A 20502-nucleotide genomic window follows, 5' to 3' on the forward strand; every position below is an offset into this window, starting at 1 on the left:
CCTTTTAGAGTTGGTGTTTAACTGTCCTACAAGTCTGGTAAAATGCATCAATAACAAATTAGAAAATAAAATAAGTACTTACCCAGATTTCTGCGGATGTGCGGGGGAACTTATTTTTGTCCTTGGCGTTGTTGAGTTAGCTTTAATGTCCTAAGCAGCCTGGATAAAAACGTATGTACAAAGCGAGGTTTGTCTTTTCATGGAAAAAAGTGTCATTTCATTGTGGGAAAAGTATTTGCGGCAATATTTCCATTTCAGTTTTTGCTAAATTATAATTCAAAACATTGTTATTTGTCCTTCAACCCAAAAATATAAACTAGTAAACCAACACACAGAGAAAACCTAGTGACATTATTGCATGACATCACCAAAAATGAGATTTTTATGCACTATTTGAAGGCATGTTTTTCATCAAAATGTTGGTGGCCTTCCAAAAAGTACATCTTATCTTTAAAAAGTTTTGCTCTAATTAAAGCGCTGTATATTTGATGGTAAAGCAGTTAAACAAATAAAACTGTCTCTTCTATTGCACTAAATGGTTGAAGTCATTCCCATATGTGATGTCATGGGTGGCTGAAAGTTTAACAAAGATGATTCCTGACAAACATAAAAAAATATATAGCATCTGGAATATTTCTACATAATAAGTAAATCCTAATGCCATGTCATTTTTACAATAAATCCTAAAATCAGCATGTCTGATCAACACCGAATACAACTCTATTACATGATAAACATCTATCCACTAACTGGGAACAGAAATAAAAGGAAATTACATACAGCAAACAGAGAAATTTAACATCTGTTGGGGGGGGGAAAAAGGTATTTTTGTAAGTGCATGGGGAAGCGTTAATTAAGATATTCATTTGAGTATTAGTGTAGCTATTGTAGTGAGTGATGGTAACAATATGGAGTAATCTTTATGTCATGGACAATAAATGGAAACAGACATACCTTGTGAAGTGTTCACATGATTAATTAGTGGGTTCAAACTAAACAGATACCGCAGAGGTGATGTAGCAATAATAGTCTTGGAGGGGATCCTCCAAGACTTTTTGCACGGCAACACGCTCGTAACATAACATGAACAAATTTAAATGAACTTGGACTACGATGCAGACACACTCAAAAATAAGTTTAATCTAACCCAACACTAAACTTAATTCTAATTCTGTTTGACATTTTGATACCTTTCTTCTCCCGGGTTGGCTCTGTTTGCCCCGCCTCCACCCTGACTTTCAGATGGAACCTATCGAGGGTTGTTTGCGTTTGTCTTCCCTTCAAAATATTTCCAAAATGATGCCCACAAATGTCCTAACAATAGGATAACGCACGACCACTTGCCAATGAGAAGTAGTATACTCCTCTCGTATTAGCGATCGCTCCGCCATTCGCATTGACTAACGGAAAAAAACACTGAAAAAATGCAAGGCTCCGCCCAGTGCTCGTAGAGACATTATACGAGGGAGTTGCAGGGAGAGAAACAGTGGCCATGATGTTCTTATAAGCAGCCTCTCGCGTCTGCTGTCTACTCGTATGTCAAAATTTGTCTCGTATCTCAAGATAAATATCTGCTCAAAATTTTACTCGTATCTCAAATTGCTCGTATGTCGGGGCACTCGTATGTGGAGGTACCACTGTATTGTGCAGAACAAAGCTTTCATGGAAAATCCCCGTCACTGAGGTTATATAGCAAACTGTCACATTTATGTCTTTAAGTTACAGAATATTTTCTTCAGAGATTTTCGTGGTTTTTCATTTTAATGCAGACGTCTAGCTAGTATGTGTTTTGTGACAAGTGACATTTCGCTTTGGCAACAAGCGCAAATGCCTGAGCCCACTGTTTTAATCACAGCTACGAGGATACGCAAGCAGCCACTGAGATGCAAAAAAATAGAAACCGAAAGTCCCGTAAGAGAGATTTTGCTGTATCGGACTGAAAGACAAATATGGTGATGATAAAGATAAGCACAATAACGGCAGCATAATAATTCCAACAAACAAAACAACAAGAAAAAACAGCCCAAAGCAAAAACTCGACTTTCACAGGAGTCATTTTATTATTATAAGTTTTGTTTCAAGTGCTTTTTTCGAACATGAGAAGTCTCCTGTCTTCAGCATGTACTACTTGAACATTTCGGCTTTTTCCTCATTTCATGAGCAAGATTTAACATGTTGGCCTCGTTTAATTTTTATTTTTTTTACTAATCAAAGACAAAACAAGTGCAATGTGTCCTTCGTATGTTCATGTTCATGTTCATAATGTCATTAAAAAGGCACTTTGACCACTTTTGATTGTAACCAGCCTGGAAAGGATGTTATTACACATTCTTGGACGCATTTGTTCTACTACATCTTGCAAATATAATTGTTGTCAGAAGCTCTCAATACACTTGAGTAAGAGCATAATAAAGGGGAGCAAAATAGAGGACGTGAGTCAATTGAGTTAGAAAATTTGGTTTCATCAAACCATTTAAAAACAAAAGAATTAGCCAGTTGGGAAAATGCCAAAAAAGGACCTTTTCCAATTCTGTATTCCAGTTTATTCAACCTTAACGAATGCAGTTCCCTCTTTTTTTTAAGTTACAGCAACACTACAACAACATTTTTACGGTAATATTATTGTTAAAATTCTACTAGTCTTTACCCTTTTTTTGAGAATGAGACCATAAGTGCTGTGACAAATAGCTAATAGCTATTTGTTCGGTAAACATAACATAAGGTACAACAATTTTTTATTGCACTGGCGTATAAATGGTGTCAACCATTTCAAATTCCCTTCTGAACAAATAAATGTAATTTTTTGAATTCTTGGATACAATGCGGACAGCTGGAAGAGCTATCTTAAGAGTGGTACTGACTGCAATGTTGATACGAAGCGGGCCAATGTAATCAGTACCAAAGAAGCAAGTAGACCGTAATGCTGAGGACAGGAGAGCAACTTTGTTTTTTTCCCCAGTTTGTTTGTGTATCAATGTGTGGTGTGTTCAGATCCGAGTCAGTTGGTGCCAAAAACTAGACGGCATGAAACTTTCCATCTTATCTGCGAAGAAGCCCAGTGGCGCGAAGAGTGTGCTGAAAAACTGGAAAGGGAGAAAAACTCGGTAAGCGTCGGAACGTGACAGCCACCGTTACAAATTAGGTTGGATTTCTGCGGGACACCATGCAGAAGAGCGGTGACAAAAGAATAACTAGGAATTGTAGACATATTTTAAAAGGATGGATTAGCCTGAAAATGTCATGATTAGTTTTGGAGTATGGTGGCGAGAGGTTCGCAGGTTGGCTTCACAGTTCTTAGATCAAAAGTTCAAGCTCTGGACTTCCTGTTTGGAGTTTGAATGGACTATGTCCAATTATTATTATTTGTATTTTTATATTACCTTGTGACATTTGCTCAGCAAAGCTGCCATTATTGGGTTAAAAGTGGATTCTATTAACTGTTTTACTGGAACAGATTTGCCATGGTGTGCCTTGCAATTGGTTGGCAACCAATTCAGGGTTGGCCCCGCCTACTACCTATAGTTACCTGGAATAGGCCACACCCCTTGGCGACTCTCCTGAGGAAAAGCGGCATGGAAGATGAATATTTTTTTTTCTTATTTTGGGGGAAATTAAGGTGCCGTGCCTTTAAGTCAAGTATTAGTGTTTGCATTAGAGTAATTGACATACAATCCCTCCTGTGCAATAACAATGTGCAATATCTTAGAATTTACTTTGCCTGGATGTGACTTTTTATATTTTTATATTACTTATTTATGTTTTTACTGGGAAAACACACTTTGTGGAGTAGCACCACCAATTTCTTTATACTCACCTGTGTATAATGACAATAAAGGCTTTTGATTTTGATTGATTTTTGAGTAATGACTCTCACTCATGTGGGTTTACATTTTTGAACAAACACTAAAAAGCAACCCCTACACTCAGGAATGATCTGGATCTTGAGAAAAATGTTTTCTTTCAAAAAATGACAGATGATATCTGCCCTTCCATTCCCCCTCTGGTGTTTTTAATGTACTCCATTTGAACATTTACACAAAAGCCAGCTTGCCAAACATGAAATCCCATCTGTACCCTATCTTTTCTCCCCGAAAAAAAAAGAGTACTCGATGTTCCCGTGTTTTAGCCTCGCACGGTGCTGACTAATAAACATGACAGCCGTGAGGTGAAGCGCCCGCCAAACAACACCTTAGCTGTAAATAAACACGGCGGAAGTCTCGCACGCAGTCTTTTATGTGGTCGTGTTTGCAATCGGCGGCCGGGGATGCCTTCGGCGGGACTCGAGCTTGTGTTGGCAGGGGGAAAAGCTTTACAGTTTACAGGACTAGCACACCCGCGAGCACGACAGTAATGGAAGGCGTTAATTACCGCGGCGGGCTCACGTTGCGAATAAGATTATTTAAACTCGTGAAAAAAAAGGGGGGTCAAGCGGAGATAAGCTCAAGTAGTAGGGAGTAGCGCTAGAGTGGCCTTTTAAGGCCATGAATGAGTAAGATGTGTGGATACTTACTGCTTTGGCGAAGACACCCATGAGCTCTGGGAACTGATGTGTGAGCATGGCCAGCATGGCGGTGAAAGAGCAAAGGCCCGCTGTGAAGAGGATAAAGAAAGGAAGCTCTTTCTTGGGGTACACCGACACCTCGTGGAACACTGCAGAGTGACAAGATGGATTTGTCATATCAAAATTACAAGGGTGACCCCTATTAAAAAATAAAAATGACAAAAATATATTTTTTTTACTTGAGTGGTGAGTCTTAGTAGCAGGAGTGGCTTTTTGGCATGGATTTTGACATTTTTATGAACTTTAAAAATTAATAATAATAATGATAAGTTCATAAAAATGTGTAAATCCATGCTGAAACTCGTAAGCAGAAGCCACTCTTGCTACTAGGACTCAGCATTGAAGTTAAAAAATAATTAATAGCAGAAAAAAATTGTAGTAAATTCGTGATAAGTGAAGTCGCGATAATCGAGGGATTACTGTGCTTTGTAATTTGGCTTACATGGTAGCAGCTCCCGATCTGCTGTTTCTGTACATCCTGGGTAAGGGTAGAACAGGTGGCCCTTTTCCAGTGGGTAAGGAATTATTCGAAAGGCTGAAAATGCATACATCGTTCAGATGAATCATATATATATATATTTTTAAAGGATGTATGAATAATCGCATTTGAAATACTACAAATGTCATGGAAAAGAACAGTCCACTATGTAACTATTGTGTCTTTCCAAGAGACTTATTGGTCCTAACTGAATTGAAACTGACTATAGAGTTGTTTTCTTGAGGGGAAAAAATACTACCGTATTTTGCTGTTTAATATATACCCAGGTATATTAAACGGCAGGGGTATATTAAATGGCGCACAAACGGGAGGCTCAAAATGAAAAAATCATTTAATATACCCGGGTATATTAAACGGCAAAATACGTAAGTGAAAATGTTCACTACGTGGTGAATTTTCCAAGGACCACTAGAACGATTAAACTATATAGTGGACAACAATGGATGACAAGAATGTACTTACTGCCTTCCCATGTGCAGTGGAGAAGGTTTAAGGCACCTTCAGCCCTCTTCCAGTGCTGGAGATGGAAGAATGCGTATGCAACTGCCTCACTGTCACCCCTCTTCAGGATGTGCTCTGGTGGCAGGATCAGGCTCTTCATCTCTAATAAGTACTAAAAAGAAGGTTGACTATAAATAACATCAAATATAACTCAGGTAAGCTGCTGTTTATTGGATTGGATTGGATAACTTTATTCATCCCGTATTCGGGAAATTTCGTTGTCACAGTAGCAAGAGGGTGAGAATACAGACACAGAAAGGCATTTTATATATATATATATATATATATATATATATATATATATATATATATATATATATATATATATATATATATATATATATATATATATATATATATATGTATATATATGTATATATATACACACATACATATATATGCATACATACACATACATATATATAAACACAAACATCCATACACATAGATGTACATGTATACATACGGTAGGTCTTAAACCTCAGCCATTTGTTTTGTTAAAGAGCATATAGTATAGGCAAAAAAATTCGAAAAAAAAATTCAACAATGTTCACAAGATATAATCTTCTAATCATTTCTGCTCATTTTTCATCGCTTTCATGGATAGGACATCAATGGCACCAAAAAAAAATCTAAATCCACCTCATATAGATAAATAAACAAATAGACTTTTCGTTTGTGTTAAAAATCTGACTCATTCATCTTACCCCTACCCTCTTTTTTCCGCTTCATTGACTATATCCTATTGTGCAATTCCCTCTGGCAAACTCCCAGCAGACTGAAAACATACTTTTCTCATGTGAGGTTTTTCGTGAGGGCCTCCTTTTTTTCTTACACACGATGGCAAAGCTTCCTTTCCAAAGCGAGATGTCTGTCTGAGTATGTTGTTCTTGTTTAAAATAGTCTTGTTGTTGCTAAATCAGCTGACTAGGCTGACAAGTGTAAACCCAATCCCACAAGAAGAACCCCAGTGGTAGTCAAGATGCACCCTGTAGACTTTGATGAATACGCCAAGCCCTATCAGTCACAACTGTGGTTTTTAGTGTGGCCTGCAGGACTCCATGTCCAACAAATCTAGCCCCTCCTGCCCCACCCAGCCCCCGAACCAAATTCCCGGGCGCCCAGCTTCACAGTACTCCGGATCTCAAACACTTTGGGAAGGTTACCCCCCACTCGTCCCTTCCCGAGCTAATCCTGTCTAATCCCCTCCCATGGTCACAGGCTCATCCAGCCAAGAAGCCAGTCTGGGGGCGACCATGAGATCCACGCTTGGCCATCTCCTCCCGTTTACCATCTGACCCTCCTTCATCAAACTAGTCCTTTGGCCTTGATTTATCCCCTACAGGAGTCCTATGTGCAAAGCTAGTCCAGCAAAACCTACCAAAACCATCAGGAAAAAGTCCAAATATACCTGGAGTTTAACTTAGAAACTAGCCTGCAAACTAAACCACTGATGATACAATATCCAAAAGTGGAACTCTCCAAGTTTTTTGCTATTTGACCTTTTGCTATATTTTTGCTGTTGTGATGATGGCAATTGGCATGACTGTCATACAGTTTTAAGGAGTCTGCATGTTCTTCCCAAGCATCTTTCCAGTATTGCAGCTTCCTACCACATTCCAAAAACACGTAAGGTACGTTACGAGTACAAATTGTAGCCAATGTTAAATTCTGTCAAATAATCCAGGATGTACCCCAATGGGATAGGTTGCAGCTTGCTTGCTAAAATGTCCAAATTTGGGTTCCAAGAATTCTGGAAAAGTTGTATTTTTATTTTTTTATGGCCAAACTTAGAAAAAAACAACAAGCATGCTTAATGCCCGTGGCCCAAGATTGATCATTGAGAGAGCCTCAGCTGTCTCTGCTCGCATACCACAGCATTAAACCTGGTGACACCTCAGTTCTCTGTACTGGCGTGCACCCACGCCCTCCCTCGCCTCTCTTGTTCTCAGATCTGCCTCTCCGCTCCCTGTCGCCTCTTTGATGAAGGGATTGAGTTTCATGTGCTCTCCTTTTATCCCCGGTCACTTCTAAGCCCGGAGCATAACTCATAAACCGCCTTCTGACTCTAATCTGCAGCGTCTTTTTACAATGGAACACCCCGAGGAACAATGGCATCGGGGGGCCTGTTAGTGGCTCTTCATGACTTGTAATACACGGGCAAAAGTGAATTTTATTGGTTGAGTAAACACCTCTGTGCAAAGTGGCAGAGAATTGTCACACAACAAAACACTCTCGCCTTAAATCGATTCATCTTTATTCTCACTGTTGGCCTTTTACTCCGTGTCCATTTACAAGTCAAGAAAAAAAAGGCCAATGTTTTCCAGGTTCCATATTTTCTCGCGTATAAGCCGTACCCTTAAAAACGTTGAATTTTACCATTTCTCTCGTATAAGCCGCCCCCCGAGTCACAATTTTCCTCCTCCATATTCATGATTTTAATAGAGTACAAATGTGTTACTTTGAAGGGAAAATCTTAAGAAAAATCATTGCATGTGGAATTTCTGTGATACTGTATAAATCAATTGCAGGATTACACATTCTTATAGGGTGTTGTCTTCACGTAGACCACATGTGTCAAAGTGGCGGCCCGGGGCCAAATCTGGCCCGCCGAATCATTTTGTGTGGCCCGGAAAGTAAATCATGACTTTCAGTTTTAGGATCAAATTAAAATGAAGAGCATAGATGTATATTAAATTTCCTGATTTCCCCCTTTTAAATGAATAATTGTCATTTTTTAATCAATTTTTTTTCTGTGCTTTTAGTACAAAAATCATTTTGTAAAATCTAAAAATATATTAAAAAGCTAAAATAAACATGGTTTTAGATCTAGAAAAAACTGAATATTCAGGGCTTTTAATCCAGTTATAAAAAAAACCCTAAATATTCTATCTAAAATGGTCCGGCCCACATGAAATCGAGTTGACGTTAACGCGGCCCGCGAACCAACCCGAGTCTGACACCCTTGACGTAGACAAATTCAAAAAGGAAGTCAAGTGAGCAGTACAACCAGGAAGCGGTCTAGTTTGTCATCCCTAGGTAAGATGATGGCGCCCTGAGTGCGCAATGGCAGGCACAAGTGAGTTTTTTCACGTTTTATACAAGATACGGTTGATTTTTTCTCTTGAATTTCATTCAGACCTCAAAATAAATTTTGTTAAGCGTTTCATAGTTTCTCTATTTTGAAATAAATGACCCTATCGGCCCCATTGTCTTGCGTTATGGCGTTTTGTCTTTGTCACTTTGCAGTTCTGTGCATGTCCAGCCTAATTTATGCGCATATAAGCCGTACCCTCGATTCAGTCATCATTTTTTTAGGGACAAATACGGCGTATATGCGAGAAAAATATGGTAAGCACATCTAAGCTCTCAAATCCAGATGGGAGTCTGTCAGTTGCAATGAGGTGAGAAGGGAAACTGTCATCTCAAGTGGAGCAAACTTGCGAGGTAGTGGAGGGGGCTCAATAGCAATGGATTTGGAAGCCAATGTAAATGCAAAGCAGATTGGTGTAGCTGGGACACTTTATCAGCTAAAGCAACAATCTGCAGGGATGTCGGCTTCCAAACCACGCAGAGTTGCTGATAGAAATGCTTGGGGGCAAAATGTGTCCTTTAGAAGAGGAGTACATTCTGTGGTGTGACCCGGCTAAGGCAGTCATTTTTTTCCCCAAAACAGTCTTTGAAATCATTATATGTCTTGCTTTGACGTCAATCAATCCTCTGGAGTTTGAAAAAGACAAGAAGAATTTCAGGAGTCTAGTCCACAAAGTCAAAAGAGTGGTTTGAATGGGACCAAATATGCATTTATTACTCACAATTTAAACGGTTCCCACATGTCCAGACAATATGTCTGTACTGTTTTTCACAGAGACACGATGGCTACGAGGTGCACTACAGCACATGTCATTTTTTAATCAATTTTTTCGGTGTTTTTAGTTCAAAAATCATTTTGTAAAATCTAAAAATATATATAAAAAGCTAAAATAAACATTGTTTTAGATCTATAAAAAACTGAATATTTAGGACTAGAGAAAAAATCTAAATATTATATCTAAAATGGTCCGGCCCACGTAAAATCAAGTTGACTTTAAAGCGGCCCGTGAACCAACCAACCGAGTCTGACACCCTTGCACTAGAGCAAATGTGTCAAAGTGGTGTCCCGGGGGCCAAATCTGGCCCGCCGCATCATTTTGAGTGGCCCGGGAAAGTAAATCATGAGTGCCAACTTTCTGTTTTAGGAACAAATTAAAATGAAGAGCATAGATGTATATTAAATTTCCTGATTTTCCCCCTTTTAAATCAATAATTGTATTTTTCTAGTCAATTTTTTCTGTGTTTTTAGTTCAAAAATAATTTTGTAAAATCTAAAAATATATATAAAAAAGCTAAAATAAACATTGTTTTAGATCTATAAAAAACTGAATATTCAGGGCTTTTTATCCAGTTCTTTTAATCATTCAAAAAATCTAAATATTATACCTAAAATGGTCCGGCCCATGTGAAATCAAGTTGACGTTAAAGTGGCCCGCGAACCAACCCGAGTCTGACACCCTTGCACTAGAGGGTTCGTGTGTGGAGTTGGCTTCTGGACCTTACTGTGATTGTGTGTTTTTTCTCTTGGGACACCAACTTTCATGTCAAGATCATCGAAGACACCGAATGGTAGTGTCAATTTGTTTGTCTGGGAATAACTTGCTTGTTTCGTAAGTTAGGTAAGAAGGTCTAGCTCACCCATGACCTTAGCGACCATGTCGTCAGTGCTGGGAAATTGGGGGAAAATAATTCATCACGATATTGATCAATATCAATGCGGCTAAATAAGTCAACGACACCAATCTTTTTGCAGCCAAGCAACACAATTATAAAATGAAGTTTTCACAAACATCACTAAGCCTACCCAAATTTCAACCCCCCCAGGCGGCCTCATGCTTTCCACCAATTTCTGCGAAACAATCCTGACATTCTTGACTTGCAAAATTACTGACACACACCAACTTCAGTTTCTTTCCCCTTCTCTAGTTTGACTTTCCCTTTGATCCAAGCTTTTTGTGACATCGTAATTAAATCCAAACCCACTACCTGTCACCTCGGTCTATTTCCCACAGCTCTTGTTAAAACCTAACTTTCCTCAGTTATTCCCCTCATCACTAATATCCACACTCACCAGCGTACACAAATACACACAGTGCCTTTCTTAGGGAATATGTTCAACCTACAAATCGACAGTCTGTTAAAGAAGCACGACATCCAGTTTGCATGAAAGAAAGGACATTCCCGACTGAAGACGACACACACACACCTCAAACACACAATGTTATCCAATAGTCAAGACGTGGTGTGAGTGAAAACAAGTGATGTCCCATTGCCCTCTGCTGGATCACTGGGAGTAACATTAGAGGTAATTTTGCATCCACTAAATAAGGGACCTCAGGATAGAGGTCTGGTCCAACAATGGTGACAAATTGAAACAGTTGAAATGTATCGTATGTTACCATTAATTTACGGTAACACAGTCGAAGAGCTGCCAACCTCCGACCCCATTTCAGGAGTACCCTTTTCCCATTTCCGGAGTTTCTCCAAAGTGAATGCGATTCAGGCAATATATAATATATAGGATGAAAAAAGTAGGACAATTTAAATAAAACTGTTATTAAATTGTTTACATTAGTAATTGAAATATTGTGTTTTTGTAAACTATTGAAGAAGTAGAGCATAATAAAAATAAGTTTATCTTTGTGTTTGGGTCCTTCTAGTTTTACAGTCAGGCACGCTCAAGTCGCACTTGCATGTTGTGCAATGTGCAAATGTCGGTCCTTTTGGAGACAGTTTCAACATGGGATATTTCGGCAAATAAGAACCAATAAACTTCTGTAAGTGTCTGGGTTTCTTATTAGAAGTTTCATCTAAATTGCCATCCATTTTGCGCATAACCCGAGCAGGCATATTGATAAGATTTACAAGTGCTGTGTACTCCTACTTCCTTTAGAGCACAGGTGTCAAAGTGGCGGCCCGGGGGCTAAATCTGACCCGCCGCATCATTTTGTGTGGCCCGGGAGATTAAATGATGAGTGCCGACTTTATGTTTTAGGATCAAATTCAAATGATTATAGATGATGTACATTACATTTCCTGAGTTTCCCCTTTTTAAAATCAATCATTGTAATACTTTCAATCCAATTTTATTTCTTTTGTGTTTTTAGTTCAGAGTGCATTTTGTAAGATCTAAACATAAGTATATAGATATTTTCCGTTTTCCACTTTGATATTGAACATAATTAAAAAATATATTTTGTTTCCATTGCATGTTTAGTGACTTCATTGCATCTCAACGCGTGCCACTGACCTTGGGCACATGCGGATTAAACTCCACAGCCCTATGAATGGCCTCCACGGCGTTCATCTCCGCGGTGCTGAGCCCCCGCCGCGATGCCGCTTCTGGAGAGAATCTGACAAAACAGGACAATAATGTGGTAAAACTCACCTGACATTTTTCTCGCCATGAGCGGGTGGCTGACTTACTTATCAGACACGGCCCGTGCTTTCAGCAATGCGGACGTGTAGCATATCGTGGCCGATTTCGGGAGGCTGATATCTACCGTGAAAGCAGAGATGAAACAATACAACTCAAAAAGATAAAGGAGACGTTGGGGGTGTGGTGCAGTCGTACCGTCATATTTGGCGAGGACGGCCTGGACGTCGGCGTACGCCTGCAGCTCTAAGAGCGCCTCCAGGAGGTTTTCGTGTATGTTTAACATCCCTAACAAGGGGAACTCCTTCATTAACTGTCAGTGGGAATGAGTTAAAAAAGGCACAATGTTTAATACAGATTTTTGTTCGATGTTTTGATACATTATTTTACTGAACTGTATAGCAATGTTCTCCACTTACATCTCTCATCATTTTTACAGCTTCTTTAATGCGTCCAAGCTTCCGTGCACACATGGCTAGCCTGCGCTTGATATACACCAGCAGATTAATGTCTTTGCCGGCTAAAAAAAACAAAAAAAAACACATCAGATCAGATCCTGACATACTTTATCAGTGTGGTACGCTGGAAGCACGGCAGCAGACAAAAAGGCCATGCAGAGAGTGATTAACATTGCCCAGAAGATTGTCGGCTGCTCCCTGCCCTCACTGGAAGACATTGCCAGCCCTCGTTACCTCAGCAGAGCCAAGAACATTGTCGGGGACCCATACCACCCTGGTCACAACCTGTTCCAGCTGCTGCCCTCTGGCAGACGCTATAGGTCTCACAAAGTATGGACAAATAAGCTTAAGGACAGTTTTTCCTACATCCATCAAGACTCTAAACTTGCGGTAACACGACACACAATCCCTTCTGTGTAATAACTTCGGGGTGAGGTAATGTGAAAAGATGTTTGGGTGGTGATCTGCCTCCTACTGACTGACTGAAGGTAAGTGAAAGTCAGTGAGAGGTAAGTGATCCGCTCGGGGGTGATGCGATGTATCCATCACGGCAGAATGCCAAATTACGAGTCTGAAATTGTTTTAACTTATTTGGGTCTTTTGCCGGGAAAACGCACCTTATGAAGAAGCACTACCAATTTCGTCATACGCAGTTTCTGGGTATGATGACAATTAGACAATTAATGATGATGAAAAGCCTATGTCCGATTATTATTATTACTGTAGTAAAGAGGAAAATATTTTTGGGTAATTCCTAATCAACACTACAATTCTGGGGTTCTGGATTAAAATCCAAGTCGCCCGACCTGTGTGGAGTTTGCATCCACCAGGCCGATGTGGGTTTTCACTGGGTACTCTGCTTTCCTCCAACATTGCAAAAATATGCATGGTAGGCTGATTTGACACTCTAAATTGCCCCTCGGAATACCCTACTTTTACGTCCACTTGTTTTTTGATGAAAAATTTACATTTTAGTGCCTGTATAAAATGAGTTGAGCCCCAGGAATGATTGTTTATTTGTGACTATATGTGAGGGTACAATATTCCGTTCAAATCCATTTCTTACCATTGCTCAAAGCTTTTTTAAAAAGGCGTTCTGCTTCAGTGATTGTTGTGGCTTCTTCCTCAGCGAGGAGAACGTAGGCTGCGGCACATCTGCATAAAAAGGTAAAAAGGTTTTGATTACTATTCAAAAACAAGACATTATTTGTAGACTACAATTGTGTCCGTCTGGTAAACGGTGAGCCAGTCACTCAAATTGGAAAAATGTGTTTGTTTTAAAAGAAACATCAGAATTGAACATCATAACCACTAGATAGACAATTGTTTCTCTAGATCACAGGTGTCAAAGTGGCGGCCTGGGGGCCAAATCTGGCCCGCTGCATCATTTTGTGCGGACCGAGAAATTGAATCAGGAGTGCCGATTTTCTGTTTTAGGATCAAATTCAAATGATTATAGATGTACATTACATTTCCTGATTTTCCCCTTTTTAAAATCAATCATTGCAATTTTTTAATCCACTTTTTTCTTATGTGTTTTTAGTTTAAATATACAAATATTTTCAGTTTTCCACTTTAAAAAAATATTTTGTTTCCATTTGAAACAAAAAACATGATTAAAAGACATTTTCCAATACTAAGAAAAAAAAGCTCAAGTAAACATTGCTTTAGATCTATAAAAACGGACTACTTAGGGCTTTTGATCCATTTCTTTTAATCCAATTTAAAAAAATAAAATAAAATCTAGATATTAGATCTAAAATGGGTGTTGACGTTAATGCGGCCCGCGAACCAACCCGAGTTTGACACCCTTGTCAAAGGTGTCAGAGGTGGTGGTTCACAGGCCGCTTTAACGTCAACTTGATTTCACGTGGGCCGGACCATTTTAGATATAATATTTAGATTTTTTTTTAATAAATGGATTAAAAGCCCTGAATATTCAGTTTTTTTATAGATCTAAAACAATGTTTATTTTAGCTTTATTTTATTTATTTTTAGATTTTACAAAATGATTTTTGAATTAAAAACAGAAAAAATGGATTAAAAAATTACAATTATTGATTTAAAAGGGGGAAAATCAGGAAATTTAATATACATCTATACTCTTCATTTTAATTTGATCCTAAAACAGAAAGTCGGCACTCATGATTTACTTTCCCAGGCCACACAAAATGATGCAGCGGGCCAGATTAGGCCCCCGGGCCGCCACTTTGACAAATGCTTTAGATGGTGAATTAGAACCAATAAAAATGTTTTTCCATTGTAATATCCTGTTTGGGTGTTTTTAAATGTAGTGAATTTTCTCATCTTTGATCAGTGTATTTTGTGTGCCGTTTAAGTAGTTAGACATTAGTTTAATGTCATGGTCGGCCGCCAGTGCGTTTCTCTACCACCAGGCTTTGCTACCTTTTGTTAACTGCTGATTTAATTACAAAAAAGGCTAACCACAATCTGCAATATACACACCCATACTATTTAGGAGAGGGACTCACTCGTGGTTCAACTCTATGGCCTGGTAAGCTGCTCTAATCCTGGCTTGAGGATTTCTCTCCCTCCAGGCTTTCTGCATCACTGTAAGAATAAGAAAATAAAAAATAAAACACTTATAATGAAGCACTTATTTACTTGTTTGAGTTTTTGTATGTGGACATTCACCTGAGTCCTCAGCTCTCAACTGCTGAGTGTCTCCTGTGAAAAAAGTCTGATGGTCTTGAGCCGACAAGTTCATATCGTAGTACGTCAACGGTTCTTTTCCCGTTACCCACGTGTACCTGAGCACCATAAATAATTAAGAAAAATAATTCTAGTTAAATATCAATTGCATCCCCGAAACAATTATTTTTCAAGAAACCCAAATACAACAATATACATTGATGAATAAAAAAATATGGGGGACAGATCATCAATTTGTAAGCAAAAAAAATATTTTACCAAATTTGGACATTTTCAGCCTGACGCCACTAAAATGTAGTAAATACAAATTACCGTATTTTCACGACTATAAGGCGCACTTAAAAGGTCTTAAATTTTTCTTCAAAATAGACAGGGCGTCTTATAATCCAGTGCGCTTTATATATGGACCAATACTAAAATTGTTATGACGATAAAATAAAATAAATCTGTCAATAGGGTACACCATCCTCTACAGCGCTCACAATTGCGGCAAGCAGCCCCCGACTCTACTATTTTCCCCGTAGAAAAAGTACTGCGCAGTGACTGCTGGGATATATAGTTCTTTTGTCAATACACCCAGTATGACGGCGAGCACACTAATTTGGTGCTCGCCGTCATTCCGGCTGGATTTATAAAAGAACTCCTGCCGCTAGATGTTGGCGTGGACATCGACATCACCACAGCTTGACGAAGCATGGAGAGCAGCGTTGGAAAAGTTATGCTAGCTACTAGCTAGCTACTAATTGCGAATGGATTGTGGCCGCCTGGACGAACGTATAAAACTCAGCGTTTTCAATGACTCATTTGGACAATTGTTCAATTCGGACACAGAAAATGAGGACTTTGATGGATTTGTGGGTGATGATGACGTGAGTACATTGTAAAATGGCTAAATGATGTACAACCAAACTCAGTTTTGCTTCCGTTGCCCTTTTAAAAACGTAATGCGTCTTTAAAAACAGTGCGTCCTTTGTGTGTGTCAAATACAGAAATAGCACTCGTTACTGATACTGCGGCTTTAAATGCGATGCGCCATATAGTCATGAAAATATGGTATACTTCTTTTTTTTACCTGTTGTATTCTGCTCCTCGGAACAGGTTTAAGGGATTCCTCCAGACTTTGCACTCTACAAAGGGTAACACATATATTTTCCTTACGCTCTGTAGTAAGACATTATTGTTTAAATGTGTTTATTTTTTGGTCACCTGACACACTTGGCCTCGGTTCTGTCTCCCCGTTGATGGAAGAGAAGAGGCCAGTGGAAGAACTGTTCTCTACGCCACCGAGGAGGGGGCGCAGGTGGCTCACCGAGACCTGCTCGATGAAGGACGTGCCGTACTTCCTGAAGTACCACCACTCAAATATCTGCATTGGGGAACATTTAATATTGAATGTAGACGTTAAAAGCTGAGTTTAGTGAACTGGGTCAAGCCAAAATGTACAAACTGAACCCAAATCCGGGAATTGGATTGGATAACTTTATTCATCCCATATTTGGGAAATTTCGTAGTCACAGTAGCAAGAGGGTGAGGATGCAGGAATAGGAAAGGCATTTTAGACATAAATAGATAGGTAATAAGTAAGTTAATAAATAAATACATGAATAAATATATAAATAAGTGTGTTGCTGAAATATATATATATATATATATATATATATATATATATATATGCACATATATACATATATATATATATATGTACATATATATATGCACATATATACATATATATATGTACATATATATACATATACATATATATATATATATATATATATATATATATATATGCACATATATACATATGTACATATATATACATATACATATATATATATATATATATATATATATATATATATATATATACGTGTGTGTGTGTGTGTGTACATACACATAGATGTACATGCATGCATATGGGTAGGTCTCCACACTCAGCCATTTGTTTTGTTAAAGATCCTGACAGCTGATGGGAGGAAGGATCTCACCCTCAGGTGTCTATTTTATGTTGTGCATTTTTATTTTCACTGCATGATTTTGTTGTGCAAGATAGTATTTCCCAATCTTTTTTTTACTTACAAGAATGAGTCCAGAGATGAGTGAAGAAGTCCCCGTGAGTGCAACGTAGAACTTTGGTGTGAGTGTGTTCAGAAACAGCGACGCTGCAACAACACGTTCATAAGTGTCACATTCATAAAAGTCACAAAAATAAATATAAATGAAGAGATAAAAAGTCATGCAGAGAGATAGGTAGGCAAATAGATGAAAAACAGGTCATCACTTGAATACAAATAATTGATCTCACTATTAAATGAAAAAAAGAGTTAATATTATGTCAATTTTATCGGATATTATGACACGAAAATAATCATTGAGTTCATGCCAACAAAAGTTACCCAGAAAGCAACAGATCGCAACACAAGCAGGTGTCAAAATAGTACATCACTGCAAGCACAGGCTAGCAAAATGCTAACAAAGCTAACGTCTAGAGGCGTCCATTCACCCGATGTGAGGCTCTCCTGCAGCTTCAGGGGGCTCCATAGCACGTAAATCATAATGAGCACCATGCCGAACCAAACAAAGCACACGTATGTCCAAGACCACGAGAGCCAAGACTTTAATTTGTCTGTGAAACCGGGAGATTGGGGATTACTGCCAGCGGAGTCCTCCATGTTTTCATCCCCCTCCCCGGATGTCTGTAAACACACGAGTCATGTGACCAGAAAGGATGATGGTTTTTAGTTTTAGTTTTCATTTTTATTTTTGTTAAAGTGTTGCAGCAAGAAGGTTACAGATGCTTTTACTGTGTTTTTATTTTTGTAAAATTATTTTTATTATCCATTTTGCAAACGTAATAGTTACTAGTACCTTGCGTGTTAAGTGGACGACTCTACTTCCGTTTTGCACGTGTTGGGGTGAGGATGTCCTGGCTGGCGAAATTACTGTATATATACATTATTTGTTTGTTTGTTTGTTCGTTCGTTTATTTGTTTGCTTTCAATATTCTATCTGCAGAAATCCGCAAAGCTCTGCTAACCCTAGTAAATGAGATAAAGTGTACAAGATCTGATGTAGGATGTTACATTTTAGTGGCATTTTCACGTGGTGTTACACCTGCTATGAGTACGAGAGCATTTTAGGTTTATTCAAGTTGTCTTGGCGATAACTGATTTAATGATCTTTTATTTTTTAATTTTATTTTGTTAACTAAGATGCATATTGCCATCACTGTTGTAAACTACGCCCAGAAAACGACGATGAGTTGCGCGACTGTTAAGTGTGAAATGTTTGTTCTGCTATATGACGTCACCGCCCCCGAGTTAAATGATAAAATACTTGACATAGAAGGCTTACTATCACACGTTTTTTCTTAAATCTGTTTTTCTCCGTTTTGTATAATGTGTATTATACTTATGTGCCCCTGATTGTCTTGTTTCAGGGAAAACTGCAGCCAAGAAAAATTGACCAGGATGTGCTGTTATATTCAGCCGGTAGGTGGTGGTATTGCATGTGTAATACATTCCATTGAAATGCGGCCCCTCCCAGAATTCTCCCTATAGTCACAGATGGGAATCATCTTTTGAGCTCACATTATACAAATTAGCCCCAGGAATTTCAAGACAAGTCATAAAAATCCTTTCAGGCTTGCTAATGGAATTTTGTTGACTTCAAAATATCAGTAGCTAATTTGATTGTTTGTTGATCATATTAAAAACAACATAAATTAAGTAGTATTTGACTTAGCCTGGATTAGGCCATCCTGTGACCTTAATTTTTTTTTAATGGGACTCCCCTATTAACCTAGCATAATCTTTGGGTAGGTCTGCTTTCATAGACGCCAAAACGTCATGTTTCCACCTCAAATGTGGCCACGGTGTTCTTTAAATCAGACATTTTCCCCTACAAACTGGTGGCTTGATTACTCAACTTTAAGATCATCTGACCACATTCTTTTCCTTGAGTCATTTAACTGTTCAGTGGCTAATTTAGGGTATCGTGAACCTATGAGAAGCTTGGTGCGCACTGGTTGATTTTTGTGTCAAGAGATCTTTATATCAACAAAATGATCCTGTTTTGCATGAGAAAAATCAGTCATGGTTTAGTATGGCTTCATTTTTTTAGACAAACTTTGTACAACTAGTGCAACAAATATGGAACATCAGTGAAAGATTCTATGCGAGGACATCGCCTGCTCCCAGTCACAAGCAATTAACTCAACATTTCCGCGCTCACCTGTGTGCTTAAGGTTCACTTACCATTTTCACATCTGGTATCTATCGAGCCATTTACTTCGTTTTTCATAGCTTTTAAGGGTCCTTTAATCATTCATAATTGATCGGGGCTTGCACTTGAATGCATTCACTACTTAAGAAGCAGCTCTTTAAGATGCAAAAAAAGCAAGATGGCATTGTCCAATAAAAATGGAAATGTCATTGTGACTCAAGCGCCGATGTTAACGCTTAAGATTCATTTTGATGAGATTACAGACAGTGTGTATGCACGTGCTTATTTTTCTACGCGTCCACTGCAGAAGGAAAAAAAAGAGTAACTTTCTGAAACTGCTTCTTGTCTCCCACAGCATTTCCTATCAGCAAGTTTACATGAATAACCCCCCTCCCCGCCCCCCTCCTTCACTACCTCCACCACACAACTCATTTCTCTCCAAACACTTCATTTAAAACATGAAGAAAATGTGTTTTTTTTCTGTATTCGCCCCCTTCTTTTTAGTTTTGACCACATCTGAGTGGAATGGTGCTGCAGAAAAATGACTTACCCCTGAGGCCTCTTCCTCTGAAGCTGTAAAAAAATGCAAAATGCAAGTTTGCATGATGCCATAATGCTTGTAATTGAGCAAATGGCTTGCACTCAGGGAACCTATTGGTTGCCATTGACGGCTGTAGGCATCTACCGTATTTTCTCGCATATAAGCTGTATTTATAACAAAAAAAAATGGTGATTGAATCCAGCGTGCGGCTTATATGCGCATAAATTAGACTTGACATGCATGAAACTGCAAGGTGACAAAGACAAAACGCCAAAATGTAAGACAATGCGGCCAATATGGTCATTTATTTCAAAATAGAGAAAAGATAAACAGATAAAACACTTAACAAACTTTATTGTGACGTCTATGAATGAAATTTAAAAAAACATCTTGCATAAAACGTGAAAAAACTCACTTGTTTCTGCCATTGCTCACTCAAGGCGTCGCCATCTCACCTAGGAATGACAAACTAGACCGCTACGGACACACTTCCTGGTTGTACTGCTCACATGACTTCCTTTTAGAATTTGTCTACAAGCAGGCAACAATCTTTAGGAATTTGCAATCGATTTA

General features: G+C 38.6%; 1 protein-coding gene across 2 annotated transcripts; it reads right to left on the reverse strand.

The window, feature by feature from the left end:
* Positions 1-2036: 2036 nt before the first annotated feature.
* st7l (suppression of tumorigenicity 7 like) lies at positions 2037-19438 on the reverse strand. Of its 2 annotated transcripts, XM_077603644.1 has the most exons (16): positions 19421-19438; positions 17668-17860; positions 17244-17326; positions 16368-16527; positions 16234-16288; positions 15144-15259; positions 14981-15059; positions 13555-13643; positions 12450-12550; positions 12229-12343; positions 12081-12153; positions 11905-12007; positions 5523-5673; positions 5004-5096; positions 4511-4650; positions 2037-3083 (listed from the first exon to the last, which is right to left on the reverse strand). In XM_077603644.1, the coding sequence occupies exons 1-16, from the start codon at positions 19421-19423 to the stop codon at positions 2988-2990; spliced, it is 1650 nt and encodes a 549-aa protein (XP_077459770.1). In that variant the 5' UTR covers positions 19424-19438; the 3' UTR covers positions 2037-2987. The 2 variants fall into 2 exon arrangements, with proteins under 2 accessions (XP_077459770.1, XP_077459769.1); XM_077603643.1 differs by having other exon boundaries at positions 12081-12343.
* Between the last annotated feature and the right edge of the window lie 1064 nt (positions 19439-20502).

Source organism: Stigmatopora argus, chromosome 6 (genome assembly GCF_051989625.1).
Source record: "Stigmatopora argus isolate UIUO_Sarg chromosome 6, RoL_Sarg_1.0, whole genome shotgun sequence".
In the NCBI taxonomy this organism is placed as follows: Eukaryota; Metazoa; Chordata; class Actinopteri; order Syngnathiformes; family Syngnathidae; genus Stigmatopora; species Stigmatopora argus.